Source organism: Podarcis raffonei, chromosome 14, assembly GCF_027172205.1.
Source record: "Podarcis raffonei isolate rPodRaf1 chromosome 14, rPodRaf1.pri, whole genome shotgun sequence".
NCBI classification, from domain to species: Eukaryota; Metazoa; Chordata; class Lepidosauria; order Squamata; family Lacertidae; genus Podarcis; species Podarcis raffonei.
The window spans coordinates 24,698,623-24,722,338 of NC_070615.1; the positions used below are offsets into that span (position 1 = coordinate 24,698,623).

General features: G+C 47.5%; 1 protein-coding gene across 2 annotated transcripts in view; it reads right to left on the reverse strand.

The window, feature by feature from the left end:
• IGDCC3 (immunoglobulin superfamily DCC subclass member 3) overlaps positions 1 to 23,716 on the reverse strand; it is a 106,155-nt gene that overhangs the window by 5,752 nt on the left and 76,687 nt on the right. For both annotated transcript variants that reach the window (XM_053364688.1, XM_053364687.1), the window contains 4 exons: positions 18,925 to 19,090; positions 7,286 to 7,533; positions 4,367 to 4,531; positions 1,026 to 1,214 (listed from right to left, as the gene is read on the reverse strand). In XM_053364688.1, coding sequence (XP_053220663.1) covers positions 1,026 to 1,214; positions 4,367 to 4,531; positions 7,286 to 7,533; positions 18,925 to 19,090 — 768 coding nt within the window. The remainder of the gene's footprint in view (positions 1 to 1,025; positions 1,215 to 4,366; positions 4,532 to 7,285; positions 7,534 to 18,924; positions 19,091 to 23,716) is intronic.

A 23,716-nucleotide genomic window follows, 5' to 3' on the forward strand; every position in this document is an offset into this window, starting at 1 on the left:
AGGAAATAAACATCTGACGTTTAGAAGACATCTGAAGGCAGCAGGTTGGGGGAGCCTTTTTACAGCCAGAGGGCCACCTTCCCAGTTGGGCAGCATTCCAAGGGCCACATGCCAGCAATAGGCTGGTCCAGAGGCAAAAGTGGACAGGGTACCAGATGTAAATGTTACCTTTGGTGCAGGAGGCTAGTTTCTACAAACGCTTGTAAGCGCCCCCTCATGCTTCCGTCCAGTGAAGCAGGAGCTCAAAAATGCTCAAGGAGGATGTGAAGCAGGGCTGGTGCAGAATGGGGAGAAGGATGTGGTCTGGGAAGAGTCCCAAAGGCTAGATAGAGCGGCTGGGAGGGCCACCTGGGAGCATCTAAGATGCTCCCAGGTGAGAGCTGGGAGGGTACAACCTTTTCCGTATGGGACAAAACTTAAGATACATCTGTGAGACAGGACTTTGCATTCTTTTATCCTTTCCCTTCTCTTTCTTTCCTTCTTTGGTTTATTATTTTGTTTAGTTTTTTTATTGTATTATGAAAAGTCTTAATAAAAAATTTTTATTGACGGTGCAAAAAGAAAGAGTCCTCTCTAAGGAAGGCAAGTCAGATGTTGGCAGCTCCGAATGGTGATGAGGAACAGGGAACTGGAGAACGCAATACTGACAGGAGTGGAGAAGGAAGAGGTGGGTTTGGCAACTCCAGTGGGCCTTCGTTTAATCTATTAATTAAATGTGTATTCTATCCTTCCCCAAGGAACCCTGAGGCGCAGGGTTCTAACATTTTCTCAGCAGCGCTAGGGACTAGTTGCTTGACCCCTTGTGTCTTTTATGTTATCACACTCCCTCTGTATTTTATGAGAATCTGTATTCTGTTACGTATTCTTGATTACGTATTTATCTAACTGTTTTGACGCTTGCTTTGCACAGCTATTATGCTACGTATTGACGTTTTCGTTCTACGTCACAAACCACCTTGTAGCCTTTTGACGAAGGGCGGTACATAAATTTAACGAATAATTGTAATAATGGAAATGACGCTCACCAAGCTGAGTAATGTTGCAGGATGTGATGTTGCTGGCCAAAAACATGGGCCCGGTAAAGTGAGGAAGGTGGACTTTGCGGTAGTAGAGCTTGAACCCTTCGTGCTGGCCCAGTTTGATGGAGGGCTCCCACGTGGCCTGGATGGTGGTGCTGTTGAGGACTTTGATGAAGAGAGATGGCATGGCTGGCACTGGAACAAAGTCACAGAAAGAGATAAGGTTGGTTTTGCCCTTTGATCCCTTTTTTTACCCCTTTGGTTCCCTTCCCTTGGATTCCTTATAAGCCGGATGAGCCATTGTCAAAGCCCCTCGTGCTTTGGTTTTAAAAAAGATGAAGGCTGATGGGAGTTGTAGCTCAAAAATCTGGAGGGTACCAGCTTGAAGAAGGCTACATAAATCAACCACTGGCCTTGTGGTATTTCTTACTGTAGTCAGCCATGGTTTATTCTGAACCAGTGACCCTCAAATGTGGGGTAAAGGTAAAGGTGAAGGGATCCCTGACTATTAGGTCCAGTCGTGACCGACTCTGGGGTTGCGGCGCTCATCTCGCTTTATTGACCGAGGGAGCCGGCGTACAGCTTCCGGGTCATGTGGCCAGCATGACTAAGCCGCTTCTGGCGAACCAGAGCAGCGCACGGAAATGCCGTTTACCTTCCCGCCGGAGCGGTACCTATTTATCTACTTGCACTTTGACGTGCTTTTGAACTGCTAGGTTGGCAGGAGCAGAGACCGAGCAACGGGAGCTCACCCCGTCGTGGGGATTCGAACCGCCGACCTTCTCATCGGCAAGTCCTAGGCTCTGTGGTTTAACCCACAGCACCACCCGCATCCCTTCAAATGTGGGGAGCGGCCGTCAAAACTGTGTTTTGGACACACTATGGAGCTCAAAGGGGTTTTCTAAACACAGGGGAAGATCCAGCAAAGAGACTGACTTGTAAATCAAACCGGGACAGAGGGGCTGAGCTAATGATTAACAGCACCTGCTCATCCATGACGGGAGATGGAGCTTAAGGTCTAAACTTTTGTTCCGTGGAAGCCAAGTTGTTGTTTTTCAAAACACACCCACACACACTTTAGAGCTTTGTGTGGTGGGATGGTGTCGAGCATCGAAGAGGTATCTGTAATTTATTAGCGTGCGACAAGACCTGCAGCTCTTAACTCACAGGAAACACAGTGCCCTGACTACTCAAAGCTCCAGAAAAACATGAACTTTATGAGGCAGAAAGCTACTGCCTTGAACTGCAAGGTTTTAGGTCAAGGTTTTTAAAAGTTTTAAGCCTTGTCAATCTCTCCGCTTGAAAAAGGAGGAGGCCAGGTTAATGGGTGGTTCTATTCTAGAATGCTGAGTGAAGGGATCTGGAAAGATGTGGCCATTGCTGGGTGCCAACCATCTCAACGGTTTTGTGGGCTCTTTGCTCAAGTCATCCACAGCTGGCAGGGCTTCTGTGCAACCCTTGCATTACAAAGAAGGTCAAGCTCTGTTGGCTTTTATGCCATTATAGGAATTTTTAGGACTTTGGTTTTACGAGGTCTTGTTGTACTGCAGGTTTATTGTTGTGTTTGTGTATGTTTGGATCATATACTGTAAGCCGAGGGCTCCTTTGGGGGCTGTGTGGCATGACTGAAATGCCAAAATAATTGAAAAAGGAAATAACAAAAATGTCACAAGCTGCTGCTACAGTAGCTTAACAATGTGGCAGCTATTTTGCATCCTACTGACACCCGTGACCTATGATGGAAGGACCCAGGCAGACTTCCTGCAGAAATCCTAGCCATTTTGGTTGCATGTATTCTTTCCTTGTGATGGCTCATGCAACTTGGTTCACTTGCTCGAGCCATTTGGGGCACTCTGCTCTGCTCCTTGCTGCCACATGGGTTGCTAACTCCTGCCCTCTGAGTTCACTAGTGAATCTGCATGCTTTGTAATTCCCTGCAGTCTCAGAACCTGGCATCAGATACAGCAGTACCAATCTGTGATCCCCTGCTGTCATTTAAAAGCAGACAACAACCAGCAAACAAATTTCTAGTTGTTAAGGTTGCAAAGGAAGAAACTTGTGCTGGTGGTAGTAAAGGAGACAAAAATTTCTGAAGTTCCAAATAAGAGAAGGGCTGTAGTTCAGCAGCACAGTGTCTGCTTTGCACCCTGTTTCAGCACCCTGGAGTTTCAGCACCCTGGAGAGCACCTCACCCTTCCACGTGTCTAGCAGGTGAGTGCAGCCCTTTTCACAAAGGTCCTAGGTAGCACACAGCAGCTACCAGATTGCCCCTACAGGCTCTGGCTATGCCACTAAACCTCCTGTGTGTTCAGCGCAACATCCATAAAGACTGAACATACAGCTGCTCTTCACAGGAGCAACTTACCAGCTGTGCAGATATCAGGAGCACGAGCTGTGAGGAGTTTGATAGGCAGGCAAGAAATGTACTGTAATTATCTATTTATTTATGATTTACTGCACTGCATTTATATCACGCCTTTTTCTTGTTCTCCAAGGTGGCACACATGGTTCTCCCCCTCCTCATTTAATCCCCACAACAACCCTGTGAAGTAGGTTGGACTGAGACACACAAAGTGGGGATAGGAGTCTTGGATTCCCAGCTCCTTATCCAGCACACCAACCACTACATTGCACTGGCTCTCTATAATATAATAGATTGTATGTTGCTATTAATAAAAAAAACTTGGGCCACATAAAACAAAAATTAGCAGGTTACTTTAGAAAAGGGATAGGAATAATAAACACATCAGAAATTGACATGAATTTGGGGTGTGAAATTGATAGGCAATGGAAATAAATTGAACCATGGGACGAGCTAGTCACACATGAAAATGCTTTATACCCAATCAGACCATTGACCCATCTTGCTAAATGCTGTCTGCTCTGACTTGCAGGAGAAGAAGAAGAAGAGTTTGGATTTGATATCCTGCTTTATTACTACCCTAAGGACTCTCAAAGCAGCTAACAATCTCCTTTCCTTTCCTCCCCCACAACAAACACTCTGTGAGGTGAGTGAGGCTGAGAGACTTCAGAGAAGTGTGACTAGCCCAAGGTCACCCAGCAGCTGCATGTGGAGGAGCGGAGACGCGAACCTGGTTCACCAGATTATGAGACTACCACTCTTAACCACTACACCACACTGGCTCTCTGAGATCCCTGAGAGCACAGGCAAGGGGATTTCCTGGCCTTGCTCATAAGAGGCTTTTATCGAGTGGTGTCTTGATTGGACCTGGGACCTTCCAAATGCAAATTGGATCCTCTGCCACTGATCTGAGTTCCCTTCTATAGCCTAGCAGGATGTTGAGCTTGAACTTCCCTTTCTCTTTGGCCCTTTTATTCATCCTTACCTTCTCCTAGTGTGCTCACCACCACGACGTCAGAGGCCTTGCTTGCCCCCCGAGAGGTATAAGCCTTTATGTAGAAGCTGTAGCTCATGGAGGGCTCCAAGTCAGTCACAAGCTGCTGGAATGTATTTTTGCTGACGGCTTCCTGGTACTCCATCTCCACAGGGTCTGAAATGCAAGGGGAAGGCGTAAGAACATAAGCGGAGCCTGCAGGATCAGGCCAAGCAGGATCTAGATCAGCATCCTGTTCTCACACTGACCAACCAGATGCCTCTGGGAAGCCAGGAAGCAAGACTTTTGTATATACTTATATTTTACTGAAGAATTTCAGTGGACAAATAAAGTGAAAGAAATGAAAATGAAAATGTGCTTGGAACTGGAATACAATATGATATGTAAGTTTTGTTATTATTACAAAGCGTATGCAATCATTAACACGCCTCTATAATTTTTATAAATGCATTCCAAATATTGTGATATTTATCCATGCATGATCAGCTTCTTCTTCTTCTTTTAATTTTTTTATTTTATTTTGACAAAGTAATAATCATAAATAAATAAGAATAAAAATGTGCACCCCACCACTGAGACTGTTCCATTGTAACTATCCAACCTTCCAAAATTTCAACACCTCTTGTGATGGTTTGACCCCTTTCCGTTTTAGCAGTACATATTCTACAAACACCCTCCACATCTCCTCAAAATCAGTTCTGTATATTCCCCGTCTTTCCTTAATGGCACATGTTAATTTATCATTAATAGCTGTATCCCACAACTCTTTATACCATTCTTCCATTTTATATTCTGCTTGCCCCTTCCACTTCCTACCTAGCTATAATAATTCGTGCAGCTGTCAATAAAACACAGTCAGCTTCTAAAAGCAATCTGTTCCTAGGTTGCAAGACTCTTATTCTATCCACTGATCAAAGCAAGCATGATTTCTATTTCAGATATTGGGAAAGCAAGACCTGTGATTCCCAGCAACTTTCCTTCAGGGCAGACTGCCTTTTTGACATCTCTGAAATCCATCTGGATTTCCTCCTGCCGTCCAGCCATCCAGATCCCGAGCATAAGAGCACCCTCCTCTCCATCTGGAACTGTTCGCAGCTCTCAAAAAATCTAGCTACAGAGAGTGAGGCCATATTCCAGTTGTAGTTTGCCAGCCCCAGGATGTGGCACAATGGCAGAGGTTGTGCCTGATGCCACTCTGTTCACTGTCAGGAGCTTGGCTCTGCTCCCTTGCTTCCTGCGTCACCAAACAAGGCATCCTGGCGGTTCCAAGCCACAGACCTAGTCTCTTCCCAGGAGACAAGAGATCCAGGAAGGTTGCCTGGTGCCAGGGCCTGTGGTGAAACTCAAGATCTAGGAAGCTAGTCATGGAGGGAAAGTCTCCATCTGAGCTCCCAGAATGCTGGACTGTTGTCTTCTGCTTGGAGGGAGTCACTGTGTCACAGGCTGTGGGGTGCTGGACCTCGCCACTAGATGTCAGGGCATGTCTACACTACAATCATGGGTATTTATTTATTTACTTTATTTCCTTTCTCTCTCGCCCCACTTCCCACCCTTAGCAATGTCAGCTTACAAATGATGCCAGCGTGATAAAAATAAGATAGGCACAGGAGAGCCAGTGTTCAGTGCTTAGAGTGTCAGAGTAGGACCTGGGAGATCGGGGTTCGAATCCTCACTCAGCCATGAAGCTCACTGGGTGACCCTGGATCAATCAGTCACTTGCAAACCCACCCTACTTCACAGGGTTATTGTGAGGAGGAGGAGGAGGAGGAAGAGGAGGAGGAGGAAGAGGAGGAAGAAGAAGAGGAGGAGGAGGAGGAGGAGGAGGAGGAGGAGGAGGAGGAGGAGGAGGAGGAGGAAAAGAACCATTTGTGCCTCCTCTTTGGGGGAACGGCAGGATATAAATGTAATAAATAAACAATGCACACATGCCCCTGAAATGTAAATGGGTGACCTTAAACCAGTCACCCAACTCCCAGGCCTAACCTATTTCATAGTGTTGCTGTGGGGATTTAATGGGTCTACTCTGAGGAGCACTGGCACTGGCTACAACCCAGTATGATTATATTGATTACTTGTTTATTAGAATTATTGCATTTACATCCCACCTTTTTCTCCAAGGAGCTCGCGGTGGCATGAATGGTTCTCCCCCTTCTCATCCAATCCCCACAACAACCGTGTGAGGTAGGTTAGGCTGAGAAGCAGTGAATGGCCCAAGGTCACACAGTGAGCTTAATGGATGAGTGGAGATTTGAACCCTGCTCTCCCAGATCACAGTCCTACACTCTAACAATTATGTCACATTTTTAACACTATTGCTATAACTGTGAGCTACATTGAACTCAATATTGTTGTTGGACAAGAGACATGCAAATATTAAACAAAACAAAACCACAGCCCTGCATCCTGCCCTGTGAGAATTTCACCGACATTTTACCTCCCCTTTGACAATTTTTGAAGGCAGCTTCCAAGGAAGAGCAATTCCAAAGAGCATCTCTTTGCCTATTGTTCCATCTTGGAGGTCCCGACAGCTGGGGGGAAAGTGTGGTCTACAAGAGAGCAGTAACTCTGGAGGCTGAGCCTCACACTTTCCACCAATCAGGATAGCCCTCATAGGGCCCCAAACTACGCAGGTGCCCAGTGCCACAGAGACCACCTTTACCCTAAAGACTGAAAGAACAAGCCTTGCGGCACTTCTGAGCTCATTGCCACCACTCCTGCCTATAATTCCTCATTGGAAGTGATCACCAGCATCCTTCCCACTCCCACTGAGCAACTCAACAAGGTTGGGCCTGTGGTGGCACTATACAGCTCCCCGCCCCCTCACCGCCACCCCTGCCATGACAGGACATTTTGGAAGATTTTTTCAGCACAGCACTCATATCAATGCCCAATGAACTGTTGCCACCTCACCTGCTGCTCTCCTGATGTGTAGGACGTAGCCGATGATCTCCTTGGTGTTCTGCAGCGGCTCACTCCACAGCACTTGGATGGTGGTGGCCGAGACGGTCGTAGCTCTCACCTTCTGGGGCGGGCCGGGCAGCCCATCGGCCCACAGCACCGTCAGCCTGGCGCTGGCTTGGGTGGAGCCAGCACTGTTCTCTGCAATGCACTGGTAGATGGCCTCGTCCGCCTGGCCGATGCTGTAGATCGTCAGCGTGCTGTGGGGAAACCCAGCAAGGCCATTGGGATTAGCGCTTTCCAGCAACGAACCTAGAAATCCCCCAGCCCTTTCTCCTTCCCTCCCTCCTTTGGCCAGCCATATCTAGGTTAATCCTGATGTGTCTGAAGAGGATGTAATGAAAGGCTAAGGCTGCTTAGTGGGAATTTCACTACAGCTCCTCCCTCTTTTGGTTCTGGCAGGACTGGAAAAAATGTAGAGGATTGTTACCTGGGATGGAAACCCGCAACCCAGTCGGGAAGTACCATATGGATTATGTTAAAGGCCAGGGGGAGGGGGGAATGAGGAGGTGATATTGGTGGTGGCATTATCCAGCTCTGATAATCACACGGCTCAGCTCTGCCTTGTATTAAAGAGACTAGAGCCACAAGCATTTAAAATCTCAACAGGAAAGGGCAGATTCCCAGAGGAAAAATAGGAAAGTGGCCATTCATACGATTGTGTTTTGCACCTGGTGGATATGCCTACAGTGCAGCAGAGTACACATGCAGCATACATATGCACAGTGAGACACCATGACATCTGTATCAGGCATGTCTTCCTATATACATAGAAATGGAAGGCTGTCGTCGCACAGCCCCCGTTGGAGGATTTCTAGTGCTGCATTGCAATCCTGGATTTGAATGAAGAGAAACCCGAAAGGTCAAGAAAAGCAAGCTCAGTAGTTGCATGGGGTGAGAAGGGGAAGCTGTGGGAGGAATGGGGGGGGGTGGCAAGCAGAGCAAGCAGGGACACAGCCCCTAATATACACATAAAAGTACATATACAGTCAATTCAGATCTTGCATCACGTGTGCATTGAGGCAGGTAGCCCCCCCCCCCAATTTAAAAATCATGATCACAGTATTACATTTGTATCCCACTTTTCCTCCAAGGTGCTCAAAGTGGCACGCATGGCTTTCCTTTGTGTTCCTAAGTGTGCAAAACACTTCACGTACATTGCTCACCAATATATTGCTTCCAGCTCACATCATTCTTCCATATTGGATCCTAGCTCACATCAGCCTCAGGAGCCAGCATGGACAATGGGAGATGGAGAACAGCAACATCTGGAGGCCCACAGATCCCCCTCCCATTGTACAGAGGTTCCCCATTGGGGTCCATGTAATCCACCCGGGGGGGGGGTCCTGTGGCACTATTCACATAATATAAACTACCATAGAGATATCAAAACTTTCAAAAGCAGAGGGGTCCTTGGTTTGACTTTTGAAAAAGAGGGGGTCCGAAGAACATAGCTAATTGGGAACCATTGCATTGAAGTCTAGAGACAGCAGTGGAGAGAGTCCAGTGATCAGGGGTTTGTGGCTGGCCTGGGGTTGGAAGTGGAGGCTTTCAGCTCAACACTCATGCTCTCAAACACTCCATTACCTGAGCTGACTGAAGGGAACTGCCTGCTTTGCAACTGCTTCCATCCCAGTGGGAGGAATAATTAAACCAAGCTTCACAAAAATCAGCACCACACTTGACTATTGATGAAAGCCTGAACAAGACTATGCCCTCCTTGCCAGCCACTGCATGTTTAAAAACACATTTTCCAATGACTGTCCGCTTTCAGGCATGGGAAGAGTGGGCCAGTCAACAACCGCTCTGCTTTTTTGCAAGCTCTGACATGCTTACTTTGAAAAAATCGCGCTCGGAACAAAGAGGTTTGAACGACTGTGATCAAACGCTTTGCAAGAAATCACAAGCGACTTTCCAATACTTGATCTCCCAAAGGTCTCCGAGCCCCTTTATCCACACCGTGTTGTTCCCTATATTCTGATTGCAAGGAGCAGGCAGCTTCTGAAGCTAGAATTAAATGGTACTGAGCTTGCACAGACCCCAGTGTGGCAGCTCAAGGAAAGCTGCACATTTAAATTTGCTCAATCTACTCACGTCACAGCGTAATTGCTACTGGATTAAAATGAGCATACTTAGAATCATAGAATCAACAAAATTGTAGAGTTGGAAGGGACCTCGTGGGTCATCCAGCTCAGCCCCCTGCAATGCGGGAACCTTTTTGCTCAATGTGAAATTAAGGGTCTCATGCCAGTGTGGTGTAGTGGTTAAGAGCGGTAGTCTTGTAATCTGGGGAACCGGGTTCGCGTCTCCGCTCCTCCACATGCAGCTGCTGAGTGACCTTGGGCTAGTCACACTTCTTTGAAGTCTCTGCCTCACTCACCTCACAGAGTGTTTGTTGTGGGGGAGGAGGGGAAAGGAGAATGTTAGCCGCTTTGAGACTCCTTAAACCGAGTCTGGCCCTCAGAACATCTGGCTCAGTATGGTCTACACTGACTGGCAGCAGCTCCCCAGGGTTTCGGGCAAATAACTCTTCCCCAGCCCTACCTGGAGATGCTAGGAATTGAACCTGGCACCTTCTGCATGCCAAGCAGATGTTCTCCCACTGATCTGGCACTGCACATGCCCCTTTGCAGCCATTTCCTGGCTACACACTGTAGGATGAAAAGAGGCAATTTGTCCCCACAATGCTTCCTTGTCACTGGGGCCAAAATTTGGACCTTTCTGCCTGCTGGTCCATTCTCTCCTGCTCTGCAAATGTCCAGAACCTCAACAAACAGATGATTATTCTACCCCCCTCCCATGTGCCAAGAGTCCATGTTTCCTTGGAAACGTTAGCAAGAGTTTTGGCTGATGGGGTAATTTCGGTGGACTGGCCATAAGCTCTCCCCGTTGCCACAGATTCAACATATCTGATTAAGTTGCCAAGAAGACAAGAAGGAAAGAAAGGTCATCAGAGGCTGAGGGATGAGGTTGGGGACAGGAGGTCCCTAAGCCTCTTCTTCGCTCAGGGACAGATGGAGGGATGGAGGAATCTGTCAATTTCAGTTTCTCTAATCTTACATTTAGTTCTCCGCATGTTCATATCAGTTTGCGCATGAAAATCCATCTGCATTTTAGTGAGAAGTTCTCCTAAAATACATATTTTGGCAACATAACTTCCTCCAAATGTAATTCATTTCTGAATATTATTTTCACTAATATATGCATGCTTGTGCATTTTACCTTAGAATTCAGGTGCGTTTTTGTGCACATTACTTGGCAAGAAAACATCACTCCAAAATTCGGAGTATAGCTATGTTTCGGTTTGCATATTGTTTGGAGACGTGGGAGTTAGGTAAAGATAAAGGTAAAGGTAAAGAGACCCCTGACCATTAGGTCCAGTCGTGGCCGACTCTGGGGTTGTGGCGCTCATCTCGCTTTACTGGCCAAGGGAGCCGGCGTACAGCTTCCAGGTCATGTGGCCAGCATGACTAAGCCGCTTCTGGCGAACCAGAGCAGCGAACAGCATTCCCGCCGGAGCGGTACCTATTTATCTACTTGCACTCTGATGTGCTTTCGAACTGCTAGGTGGGCAGGAGCAGGGACCGAGCAACGGGAGCTCACCCTGTCGCGGGGATTCGAACCACCGACCTTCTGATCGGCAAGCCCTGGGCTCTGTGGTTTAACCCACAGCGCCACCCACTTCTCCCAAAGAAAAAAAGTTAGGTTGGTTCACCTTTAAATGCACAGTTGTCACCAAAAGCCCTCGAGGGGGTGGGGCAAGGCTGCCTAGGGGTGTAGCCTAAGACAGTTGTGAGTGGCAGATAGAGAGGTCTGGAGGGTTGTATATGAGGAGGCTCCCAACTTCAGCCCGCACCCTAACTCAGCTTCCATTGGGAGTGTCCTGTGAGCAGAGTTCTGCTTGTGGGATGCTACTTCAGAATGGGGGTGGGCATTTTCATTTATCTCTCTTCCTCCCTGCATTCCTTTTGCCCCTCAAAAACCTGCTCTGGAGAGCAGGGCTGTATCCAACACAGCTCTAAGCTAAAGTCACTTAGGAGAATCCTTGTTCTGCTAGCAAAATGTTTTGTGCCTCTGGAACATGGTTGCACAAACCATAAGCAGGCTTCAGGGGGCTGCGTAACAGATATGCACCACCACCAGCACTCTAAGTTTCCATTCAAGAGGAAGGGAGCTCTCAAGCGCAAGTCCTGCAACACTAGGAGATCAAATCCTCACAAATCTGGAACGAACACTGTGTGGCACTTGTAAAATTGCAAGCTGCGGTAGAACAGGCACAAATAATATGAGCGTTTGGAAGAGACGGGCAGGTGGCAGGGCTCCAAAAAAGAGAGAAAAGAGCGGGGTATCACCTTCGTCCCAAGGGCGCCCCCTAAAGGGCTTCCCAGACACAAGAAGCACTGCAAGAAACTTGCCATTTCCATGCGGGGGTCACTCCCCTCCCCCACGTCAACAACAAACATTAATTCTCTTTTGTGGGGAGGTGCAGAAGGCCTAAGGGGGAGGGGATGGAATCACAGACATTACGCCAAGCCTTTTTGCAAATCAGTCAGGTTCTAATTTATGCTCAGGCACCATCTGGCGTGTGTATGAAACTGTCTCCATGTAAAGACGACCAGCCTTCATGTTTTGGGGGGGGGTTGCTAGGTGTGACAGACATGATAGAGCAAAGAAGTGCCCTGAGGCTGTCAAGGCGGGGGGGGCAGCCTCCTCTATCATTGTCAGCTGTCACCCCACCCCACGCCCCAACAAAGGAAATGTTGCTGCTTAAAAAGCAGCTTCACACATTATGAAGAAACAGAAGCAGAGGAGAGCATGGAGGAGCTGAAACTCAACGCAACTGCACAATCTGAAACCACAAGACTCTCTTAAAGATGCTTCAAAACCGCTTTGAGTGTCCAGTTTCGAGTGCCAAGAAACCCATAAGTGAGTGGCAAGGAAATTCTGATCCAGTGTCCAAATGTGGCCCTCCATATCTTTCTATCAGGCCCTCGGGGCTCTTCACAAGCCATGCCCCCACCAGCCCTGCTGCTCTGTGGAAGAACCAGCTACTGCCTCCTCCATCTGGGCCAGGGAGGAAAGGAAGGCTTGATGCTGGTTGATGCATTTTTCACACAGAGGAGAGGGAGATTTCCCTTTGCTACAGCTATCCAAAATGAGTAATTGCTCCCCTTTGAAGCAAAGCCCATCACTCTGGGACATCTGCTCTCTCGAAGAGCCAGTCAGGTAGTGGCATTCACAGCCTGCCTATACTGAAGACACATTCAGGGAGCCGCCGTGATGTCAATCAAACCTTTGCACAATGACTCTGACAGGCAGGGACCAAAGAGGGAGAGGAGGCTTTTGGAGATTCACACTTGGCTCCACGAAGGTGGGGGCCGCAGCTCCAAGAGAGAGAATGGAGGGGGGGAGAGAACGGGTGTCTCCAGCCATTCAAAGAGAGGCCTATTCACAAGCTGTCGCTTCAGCCCGCAGGCAATCAAGATGACTGATCTCATCAAAGGTCAGCGGACCAGAGATGAACTTTCGGAGGCACCGCAAGGGAGAGGAAGCCAAGGAAAGAACGCAAGGCTGAACCAAAAGGACACGGGTTCAGCAGCACAACCGAGGGAGCAAACAGGCCCACCTGCCACGCTGTGAAAAACACAGGGGGCCGCGGACAGAGAGGAAGGGTGCCCCAGAAGGTGCAGTCCAACTGGCTCATGCTAGCGAGCCAAGTTTCATGCCGAAAGGGCAGCCTAGCGGGTTGAAGATGGGGCTGTGCGTACGCTGCATGAAATGAAAAAAAGAAATCCTATCCCTTCAGGGAAAGCTGCCTTCTGCAACATGCATATATTATGCAAATCTTGCAAATCAGCTCGATCCCCAGATTTTGCATAACTATGCCACCTTTGCTACTTTGCATAATTTATTCTAGTTTTGCTTGTCATGGAAAGAGGGCGGGAGCTGCAGAGGGCACTGAGGCCCCACCGTCACCCCCACCCCCCAGGAAATCTCACCCAGCTTCTTCTCCCTGCTCCAGCACCTGAATACTCGCCCATTGTAAAAAGCAAAAGCCAAGATTCTGAGGAAGCTGGATCCTGTTACTACTTCTTCTGTCATGCAAAACCAAAGCTCTCTTTACTATTATTATTATTATTATTATTATTATTATTATTATTATTTGACCTTACAGGATCTGAGGGTGACTTGATGCATATAAGGAATCCTTCACTGGTTATGGCAAGCAGTGGCATAAAAAGAAGAAGAAGAAGATTTGTATGGCTGAAGTCCCCCTAGGAAATGTTCAGTGTGGTGTAGTTAGGAGCGATAGACTCGTAATCTGGTGAACCAGGTTCGGGTCTTTGCTCCTCCACATGCAGCTGCTGGGTGACCTTGAGCTAGTCACACTTCTCTGAAGTCTCTCAGCCCCACTCACCTCACATAGTGTTTGTTGTGGGGAAGGAAGGGGAAGGAGAATGTTGAGACTCCTTCGGGTAGTGATAAAGCAGGATATCAAATCCAAACTCTTCTTCTTCTTCTTCATTGCCATGCCTGGCAGAGCCACGATGCCATAGGTTGTACCCAATGCTAATCCTACTCTTGCTTTGCAAGGGGTTGGACTAGATGATCCTTTGCGCCCTTTTCCACCTAAAGTCAGGGGAATCAGCTTGGTGTCCTCCAGGGGTTGGTAAACTCCCATCATTGCTGTCCACTGGCCAAGCTGGCTGTGACTGATGGCATTTTGGGTCCAGTAATATCTGGAAGGCTAGTGACTGCCCACCCTTTGATTACAGCAGCATGGACCATGATGGCTAAAGCAGCAAGATATAATGTGGTGCCCTCCAGGTGTTGATGGACGACAACTTCCATCAGGTGTGTTGCCTCTGGTGCTGAGTGATCTCAAAGAAAGACATTCAAGAAGCGACCAGTGAACATTACGATGACTGGGGAAGCAGAGAGTTAATAGAGGAGAGGTGGGGATGCGGAAGAGTTGTTCATAAGATGCTAGTTTATGGAGGAGAGCAAGTCCTTGGCCAGGGCTCAGTGTTGCTTTTTGGCAGAATTAATAAATAATACCCACTTAATTACCATTTTGTAAATACAAGGAACACACACACACAAAAATCAATATCAGGAGCTATCTTTGGATCAAGATGGTTGGCCTCCGCTACATGCCGTTGTGGTAAATGCATCTTGGCAATATAGACCCTTTAAGATAATTTATTTCTTCCCTGCAGATGACTCACCATCACCGCTCCAAGCAGAGACACACACAGACAGAGCAGGCCAAAGTAAAGCAATGCACCTTCATTCTATTACATTTTCTCACCTCACACCCCATACAAGCTCACGGCCATGCTGGCTGAAGCTGGTGCGAGTTGTCATCCGCAACTCTGGCAGGTTAACACATTGCAGAAGGCTGCTCTGAACCTCTTGTTCCAAAAAAACAAACAAACTTTCCCCATCATCCTTGGTCAATGGGCTTGCTGTCTAGGGCGCTGGAGAGGCCAACTACAGTTGGAAGTCTGTGGGCTTCCTTGTTCTTTCTCTCATGGAGAAACCCTCCCTTTCCCCCAGGTCAGGAAGGCTGGAGTTTGGGAGTGAGATGGTGCTCAGAATTATATAGAAGCTGGAAGCTTCCTGGCTCACATGAGAGCACTGTTGCGCTCAGAGTTCTAGTTGTGGGTTTCCCATTGGGCCATCTGGTTGGCCATTGTGGGAAAGGGATTCTGGACTGGGTAGGCTTACAGTATGTCATTCATGTGGGCTCTCCTTATATTCTTATAGTAATTATGGGGAAAGCTCCAGTTAGAATTTTGGGAAGTGTCCATGGAAAAGGAAAGCCATTGCCTGTGACCCAACACTTTTCATTTAGCTTTATTTTCTTCTATGTGTTATCCAACAAGTGAGGAGGAGATCATTTAGATAATACTGCCAATTAATTAGTAAACAGTTCAATCTGGGGTAGATTACTTCCCCCGAATTTTCATTGCTCTTTCCCCTGCCCTCTTCTAATCAACAACCAAAAAAAAGGAAAATCCTTCAGGGGCATTCAGGCTTTTTATTACTATATGATGAGTTTTAATCCAATGAAATTTTCAGTAGGGGAAAGCATGTAATCTAATTAAGAGACTCAGGCTGCAGTTTAGCTGGACTCATTAACTGCAAGATAAGAGATCCCATCATTACAGTGACAAATACCGCCCCCCCTCAAGTGCACATCCGAAGGCCACTATGCAAACTGATTCTGCTTGGAACGAACGGGGCTATACCATTTAGTCATGCACACAAGCATGAAACAAAGGGATTTGGGGGAGAGGGAGAGAGAGACTGGGGGGGGGGAGAAAGGATGTGGAAAGCATCCCAGGAAACCTGGCTTCTTTCTGCAACTCCTCCTTTCCAATAACATCCAGCACCTCAAATATAGTATAAAAGGGTTTGGGAATCACCAAGAACATGGAAGTATTGGTTGTAGGAAACTTACCCCTAGTATATATAAAAAATGGTAAAGGTAAAGGACCCCTGGATGGTTAAGTCCAGTCAAAGGTTACTATGGGGTTGTGGCGCTCATCTCGCTTTCAGGCCGAGGGAGTCAGCTTTTGTCTGCAGACAGCTTTCCGGGTCATGTGGACAGCATGACTAAACCTCTTCTGGTGCAATGGAACACCGTGGCCGAAACCAGAGCGCATGGAAATGCCGTTTCCCTTCCCGCCACAGCGGTACCTATTTATCTACTTGCACTGGCATGCTTTTGAACTGCTAAGTTAGCAGGAGCTGGGACAGAGCAACAGGAGCTCACTCCATCGTGGGGATTTGAACCGCTGACCTTCCAATCGAGAAGCCCAAGAGGCTCAGTGGTTTTGACCACAGCGCCACCCACATCCTAGTAAAAACGCTTGGTTCATCTAGGCCCTTTTTGGTATGGAGAAAGTGGGTAGAGGAAAGGTTTGCTCCCTTTCTCATAACACTCAACCTCTCTCATAGCTCTCAGACTTGGGGACATCCAATGAAGCTGAATGATGGAGGATTCTGGACAAATCAAAAGGAAGACCTTCTTTAGGCCGCACATAGCTAAACAATGGAGCTTGTTCCCACAGGAGGCAATGGTGGCCACAAACATGGATGGCTTTAAAAGGAAAAAAAAAATTTTCCCCCTTCCAGTAGCACCTTAAGGACCAACTAAGTTAGTTCTTGGTATGAGCTTTCGTGTGCATGCACACTTCTTCAGATATCTGAAGAAGTATCTTCAGTGTATCTGAAGAAGTGTGCATGCACACGAAAGCTCATACCAAGAACTAACTTAGTTGGTCTTTAAGGTGCTACTGGAAGGGGAAAAAAAAATTTTGTTTTGACTATGGCAGACCAACACGGCTACCTTTCTGTGGCTTTAAAAGAGGAGTGGACAAATTGTGAAAACAGGATGCTGGACTAGATGGGCCTGATCCAGCAGACTCCTCCTATTTTCTTATGCCAGTCATTTTCAAATTGCATTCTGCAAAACCAAAGTGTCTCTTGGAAATATATTTAAGGCACTCCTCCATGAAAAGATAATGCTTATGTATTGCAACAACTCAATCCCGCAAAGGACTGCTGGGTGTTTTCCACGGTGTTTTCCCAGTTCACCACGGGGTGGGGGTGGGGGAGGAGTTACAAGAGACCTATAAGCTCTTCTTGAATAGACATGGGGACCTACAATGTGCTCCAGCACTGTCTGAAAGAAACAGAACTTTGTTATGCTGCATAGTGGTTACGGTGTCAAGAACAGGAGTGGACAGACTTGGGTTCAAATTCTAGCTCATCCATGGAAGAGAGGGCAGAAGTCCCATTGCACTAGCAGGACTTGTTACACTGGCTTCCTTGAGTACACCTGAGTCATTTATGAGGCTGATGGCCAAAGAATTGATGCTTTTGAATTATGGTGCTGGAGGAGACTCTTGAGAGTCCCATGGACTGCAAGAAGATCAAACTTATCCATTCTTAAGGAAATCAGCCCTGAGTGCTCACTGGAAGGACAGATCCTGAAGCTGAGGCTCCAATACTTTGGCCACCTCATGAGAAGAGAAGACTCCCTGGAAAAGACCCTGATGTTGAGAAAGATGGAGGGCACAACGAGAAGGGGACGATAGAGGACGAGATGGTTGGACGGTGTTCTCGAAGCTACCAGCATGAGTTTGACCAAGCTGCGGGAAGCAGTGGAAGACAGGAGTGCCTGGCGTGCTTTGGTCCATGGGGTCACGAAGAGTCGGACACAACTAAACGACTAAACAACAACAACAAATACTAGCATGAGCACCTTGACTTGGACCCAGAAATAAACTGGCAACAAATTTTTCTGTCATCTCTTTCTCTGCAGCATGCACCTGCAAGGAGTTGCAGTACAAAAAACCTGGAGGGTACCAGTTTGGGGGAAATTGCATTAATCTATGCTGGAAGCTGCAATGAATGGCACTGGTTTTTGCAGAACCGTTTTCCAACAGGGGTTTAACGGTTTGCTTCCCAACTGTGGGTCAAATTGACCTCCCTTCCCTGCACTTTGAGGTAATAAGTGTCCTTGTGACCGACTTTCTCTGAATCCAGGCCTCTTATCTCGCCAGGGAAAGCAAAAAAAGACCAAAGAACCACATTTTCATGCCGTAGTACAGAGTGGTATTTGTGTGGTGGAAATAGCAGGCCTGGGTGAGCCTAGTGTGAAAATTACTGGTCAGTGGGTTTCGGTTTCTATGGAAATAACAGGCAACAATACAGAGAGAAATAACAGAGCTGGAGGGATAAACCCTGTAGCTTCATATAATCTCCTTAACGTGATATAACAGCGTTAAGTATATTAACAGATGTGTATGAGCTTCAAGAAAATAATAATAATAATTGTTGTCATGATCCAAAGCTCCTCTGGGGTCCTGTTGGGCCTACAAGCATGTGGAGTTTCCTCTGAGGTACAGAGGACATTGACTGAAAACATAAGTTCTGCCAGCCATATGGTGAAGTGCTACTAAATTAAAGGGCTTCTGAGCATGTAGAGAGTGCCTGTACAGTGGTACCTCGGGTTAAGAGCTTAATTCGTTCCGGAGGTCCGTTCTTAACCTGAAACTGTTCTTAATCTGAAGCACCACTTTAGCTAATGGGGCCTCCCGCTGCCGCCGCTGCACGATTTCTGTTCTCATCCTGAAGCAAAGTTCTTAACCCGAGGTACTATTTCCAGGTTAGCGGAGTCTGTAACCTGAAGCGTATGTAACCCGAGGTACCACTGTACCCGCAAGGGTTATCATAGCCAGCCCTTACACTCCTGGGTTTGCTGCTGGGGGTGAGGCAGACTGAGCTTTTAGGCCAGTAAACGGGTTTCGGGTAGGTCAGAGCTGCAAAGCATAATAATAATAATAATAATAATAATAATAATAATAATAATGGGTATATTAAAAACATACAGATAATTACAATAAAAACAGCACAGCACCAGCCCTTTCTTTAAAAGAAGTCAGTTCCCAGAAGCCTGTTGGAAGAAGGAGGTATTCACCCGTTCCCTAGGACAAGAGAACACTGGACCTGGCCCATTGAGTCTGCTTGGTGTCCCCCACCCAGAGAATCTTAAGATCTACGCATAAGCGATTTACCTGTTGTTGTTCTTTAGCTTAATGTGGTCCGTAGGTTCTAAAATCTGCCCGTTCTTCAGCCACGTTATCTGTGGAGGAGGTTCCCCCTGTGCCAAGCAGGTAAAGATGGCGGTGGTCCCCACGGGCCTGGAAATAGACTGCGGGTGCTGTACAAATTCTGCAGGAGCTGCAAAGACAAAGGAAAACATGGGCTCCATTTCTATCATCTATCTATCAACTATCTATCTATCTGTCTTCTGTCTGTCATCTATCTATATCATCTATCTATCTATCTATCTAGGAGTGGGGGAGGCAGAAAACTAAGCTTATTGCAGAGGTTAATGTTTTCCTGTGCTAGACCCAGATAAATGAATGGGAGCTGCTGGAACTGGCATCACCATGATGCCCAGGAAGATGCCAGGCCCTAAGTGCCCTGGGAGGGGCCTGCATTGGCCTCCGTTTACGAAGAACATTGTGCCTTCAAATACACACACATAGAAAGCTGCATAAAGAGCTAGAGGGTTATATAGTTGGACTGGCACAGCATGACTTCCAGCCAGTCTTGGCTCTTCCACCAATGACCTGGAGCACTCAGTGGGGAAATAGACAGTGGCCACACACACAAAAACAGTGTGTTCTTGTGATGGCTGATTTTGAGAAGCGTTCCCCTTTTTCTCTATTGCAACCCATTTTCACCATTTGTGGGAAAGCATTATATGAACGAAATTACCAATGAATGAATGGCATGATCTGGAAAGGAATGCCCAGTCCTGTAATCCCCAGAGCAGAAGGAAGTGAATTTAGAACCAGCACCATCCCTCCTATTAACTCAGGCAGGGAGTGATGTAGTGGGTCCAGCTAGTGGTGTGCAGAAAAGGGAATTTCAGCAGGTAGAGTTAGTTGTGCAAAGTACACCTCTCAAAAAACAACAACAACAACCCCTTCTTCTACCCAGCTACTAAAGGCTCAGGAGCCTTGCCTTCTTTTACATTTGGCCTCCCTAGAGGGCTCATGGCACTGTAGACAAAAAGGGGCAACTGGGAAACAAGAGGAAGGTATCAGCATACTTGTGGAGGACCAGCATTTCTGCCCACCCCCCTCTGCTTCAGTCAGAGGATGCTGGTGCCCATCTGGATATTCACCAGCCTGTCCGGTCTCTTATGACACCAAATGGCTAATTGGAAACAACAGAAAGGATGGGTGGCTGGGAGGGATCCCTGTTTCTTTGCAATCTGTTCTTCTTTCTCCCTGCCTCAAAAAGAAACACCCTCTTCATTTTGTCGTTGTATGTCTTAAGTTGTTAACCATTCTCCTATACGGAGCTTGTTCATTTGCGACAAGGGATGAAAATGAGACTCCCAACATCTGAGGTCAGAGAACCGAGAGGAATATAGGAAACTTGTCTGCTGCAGGGATCAAAGGAAGGAGATCAAAAGGACTCTCTGAGAGGGTCAGAGAAGGGAGACAGAAGAAGTTGGTTTAACATTTAGTACAGGGAGATGTTCCTGTCCCCCCGCCCCCAACTGAACTTGATTATAATACCACTGTGTTAAGTTGGCTTAAAAGATTGCTTGGAATAAATAAGCATTTTGAAGGTGCTTTAACAATCAAACCTTCCCTGGGAACTCTGGACATTGTAGCTCTGAGCGGGCAATAGAGGATTCCAAACCACTCTCAGCACCCTTGGCAAACTACATCTCCCAGGATTCTTTGCAGGGAGCCATGACGGCTTAAAGCGGTATCATAGCACTTTAAATGTATGGTATAGTTGTAGCCTTAGTTGGATGGGCAAGATTCAAATGGAATGAATGAATGAATGAACTCCTTTGCCAGGCTAGTTGTGTGCTACTGTCAAAAGAACAATTCTTTATAATTTAGGAAAGAATGCCAATTTTGCAAAGGAAGCACCTAAGCTTACTGAAAGTGTAGAAGGAGTCTGGTATCATTTGATGCAAGGAAGAGAATGAGTGGATCACAATAAGTAGCTAACAACTGGAACGAGAGATTTTCTGTGGGTACAGAAAGCAGCAGCTACTGCAACAAGAACAGGGGAGGGATTCTTTGTTTGAGACCCCCAGCCCTTCATAGGAACATGGAAGTATGTGCCACACATAGCTCAGTACTGCCCACACTGACTGGCAGTGACTCTCTGAGGTTTTTCAGGTAGGGGACATTTCAAGCCTTAACTGGAGACGATAGGAATTGAACCTGAGACCTCCTGCATGCAAGGCCCTTCTCCTCTTTCTTTCTTTCTTTCTTTCTTTCTTTCTTTCTTTCTTTCTTTCTTTCTTTCTTTCCTCACTCTCTCCCACTTCTCTGCAATCCTGAGGCTTTTGCATTACGCCAGCGGCTTCTGAATATGTTCCAGACACTCCCTGATTTACTGCTCCAAATCTTCAACCGGCCCACTTGCGGCATGAGTTATTAACAAGCATTTTGTTTAACACCTTTTGCTTTCAGGATGCCGTTTGTGTCTTCCTGAGAACGTAGTGTGTGAGCTGACGAAAACCAGCAGATGGGTATGCCCCAGACCCTGTGGTGCCTTCAAATCAGCAGCCCACTCGCTGCTGCAGAAATAAATTATTCTGAGTGTCTGGGAAAGGGTGAAGGAGGAGGAGGAGGACACTCTAACATCAAGGCTGCTGAACGGGTCATCCTCTGTCAGCAGCAGCCATTCCTCCTCCTCCTCACACTCTGCTTCTTTCGTTGCATAATGGCTCCTCCAGCCCAACTGCTTTGAGAGCTGTGTTGCAGACAGAGGATGGCTGACCTTTCGCTCACCTGGTCAACCGCAAGGAGCAAGACTGCAGCTGCACACACACACACACACACACACACACACCTAAAGTACATGCCTTCCCTCAAAGGCTCTTGGGAACTGCTGTAGTTATCACAGACCCACAATTCCCAGCTCCTCAACAAACTACAGTTCCCAGGATTCTTTGCGGGAAGCCATGTGCTTTAAATGTATGGTGTGCATGCAGCTTAACTCTCGAAGGGACGTGGGGAGCTGCCTCATATTATGTCAACCCATGCAAGCTCAGGCTTGTCTTCATAGGGGATGAGGAACCTCAGGCCCGGGGACTGGATGTACCCTCCAAGGCTCTCTGTCTCTGTTTTGCACCCTCTCCTTCAGTGTCTTTGCCTGGCTGGAATTTTGTCCTAGAATTTTTGTGATGCCTTACCCGTGGAAGTGAGTTCCATAGTTTACCTATGTGCGGCATGAAGAATTCCTTTCTTCTACCTGTCCTGAAGGGACGCAGGTGGCACTATGGGTTAAACCACAGAGCCTAGGACTTGCCGATCAGAAGGTCAGCGGTTCAAATCTCTGCGACAGAGTGAACTCCCGTTGCTCGGTCCTTGCTCCTGCCAACCTAGCAGTTCGAAAGCACCTCAAAGTGCAAGTAGATAAATAGGTACCACTCTGGTTCGCCAGAAGCAGCTTAGTCATGCTGGCCACATGTGATGGGATGGTGAGCTGCTTGTGCGTAAAATCCTAGTCCCTCAGAGTTTGGCTAAGTCCACAAACCTCTGTCTCTGACGGAGCTCCTTAAGCATGGCTCCATCAGTCGCTCGTTGTATCGGACAGTGGGCGTTTACGGAACTTCTTCCAGCATAAAAGCTCCTTAACGGAAACGCGTCTTCTGGACTCTCGGCGTGACAGTTTCCGGCGAGGAGTGGGTGTCCCTACAGGAGGTCTTGAAACCTCCCCACTATTTTCGCTTGAAGTGTCTCTGAGCCCTCCCTCCGATTCACTTTCCCTTGGAACTCCACTTCTCCCCCTGCTGGTCCCCTCCTCAGCTGAATGGTCTCTCTCACCCTCTGTGAGCCCTTTCACCTCCTGCGTCTCAGATGGCAGTTCCCTGACACCACATGACCCGGAAGCTGTACACCGGCTCCCTCGGCCAATAAAGCGAGATGAGCACCACAACCCCAGAGTTGGTCAGGGGTCCCTTTACCTTTACCCTTCCCTAGATGGGAGGATAGAGAGGAGCTTTCAAAGAGGATTAGACAAATCTGTGTGGAACAAGCCAATCAATGGCTACTAACCACAATGGCTAGGCTTACCTCTACTTCAGAGGCAACATGCAGGTGGGCAGAGTGCTGTTGCACCCATTTCCAACTTGTGAGCTTCCCAGAAGCATCTGGTCTGCAGCTGCGTGAGCAGGATGCTGGCTTAGATGGGCCGTTGGCCAGATCCACCAGGGCTGTTCTTAGAGGTGTGTGCAAATATGAATGGAAACCAGCCTACCATACAAAGGTGAAATTGACAGGAATTGCTCCATCCAATTTTGGCTCTGGCCTCACCCATTGCGGGCATGTGGGCCCCAGAAAGTTGCCCAGGTGGAAATGGGGCCCTTGGGTCAAATTGTTTTTGTTTACTTCTATACGGGGTTCCAGCCCCTCTCAGGTGGGTGCCATTGATAAGAGAACTATGGGAGGCATTCATGGTGCGTTCCAGCACCTCTTTTTCTAGAAAAATAGAACTGCTTATATATTAAATCTGTATCCTGCTCTTCCTCCCAAGGGAATTTGGCTCAACAGTGGATCTACAGTGGCGGCATCTTTCCTGGCTTTCAGAGAGGGGTTGTTCCCAGCCCTGCCAGGCCTTCTGCACATGTCATGTGCTCTCTGTTTGTTCCTCTGCTTGTTTTCTTTCCAGGCCGCAACTGACTTGGGGCTGGTTGTTTGGAGGAATCATTTGCGAACGCACACAGGATGGCACCAAGTTACTGGTGCCCAAGGAAGGGGGTCTTTTGGGCCAATGGGGCTGGCTATAACGGGGGCTATAACAATGTCGTTTGGAGGCAAG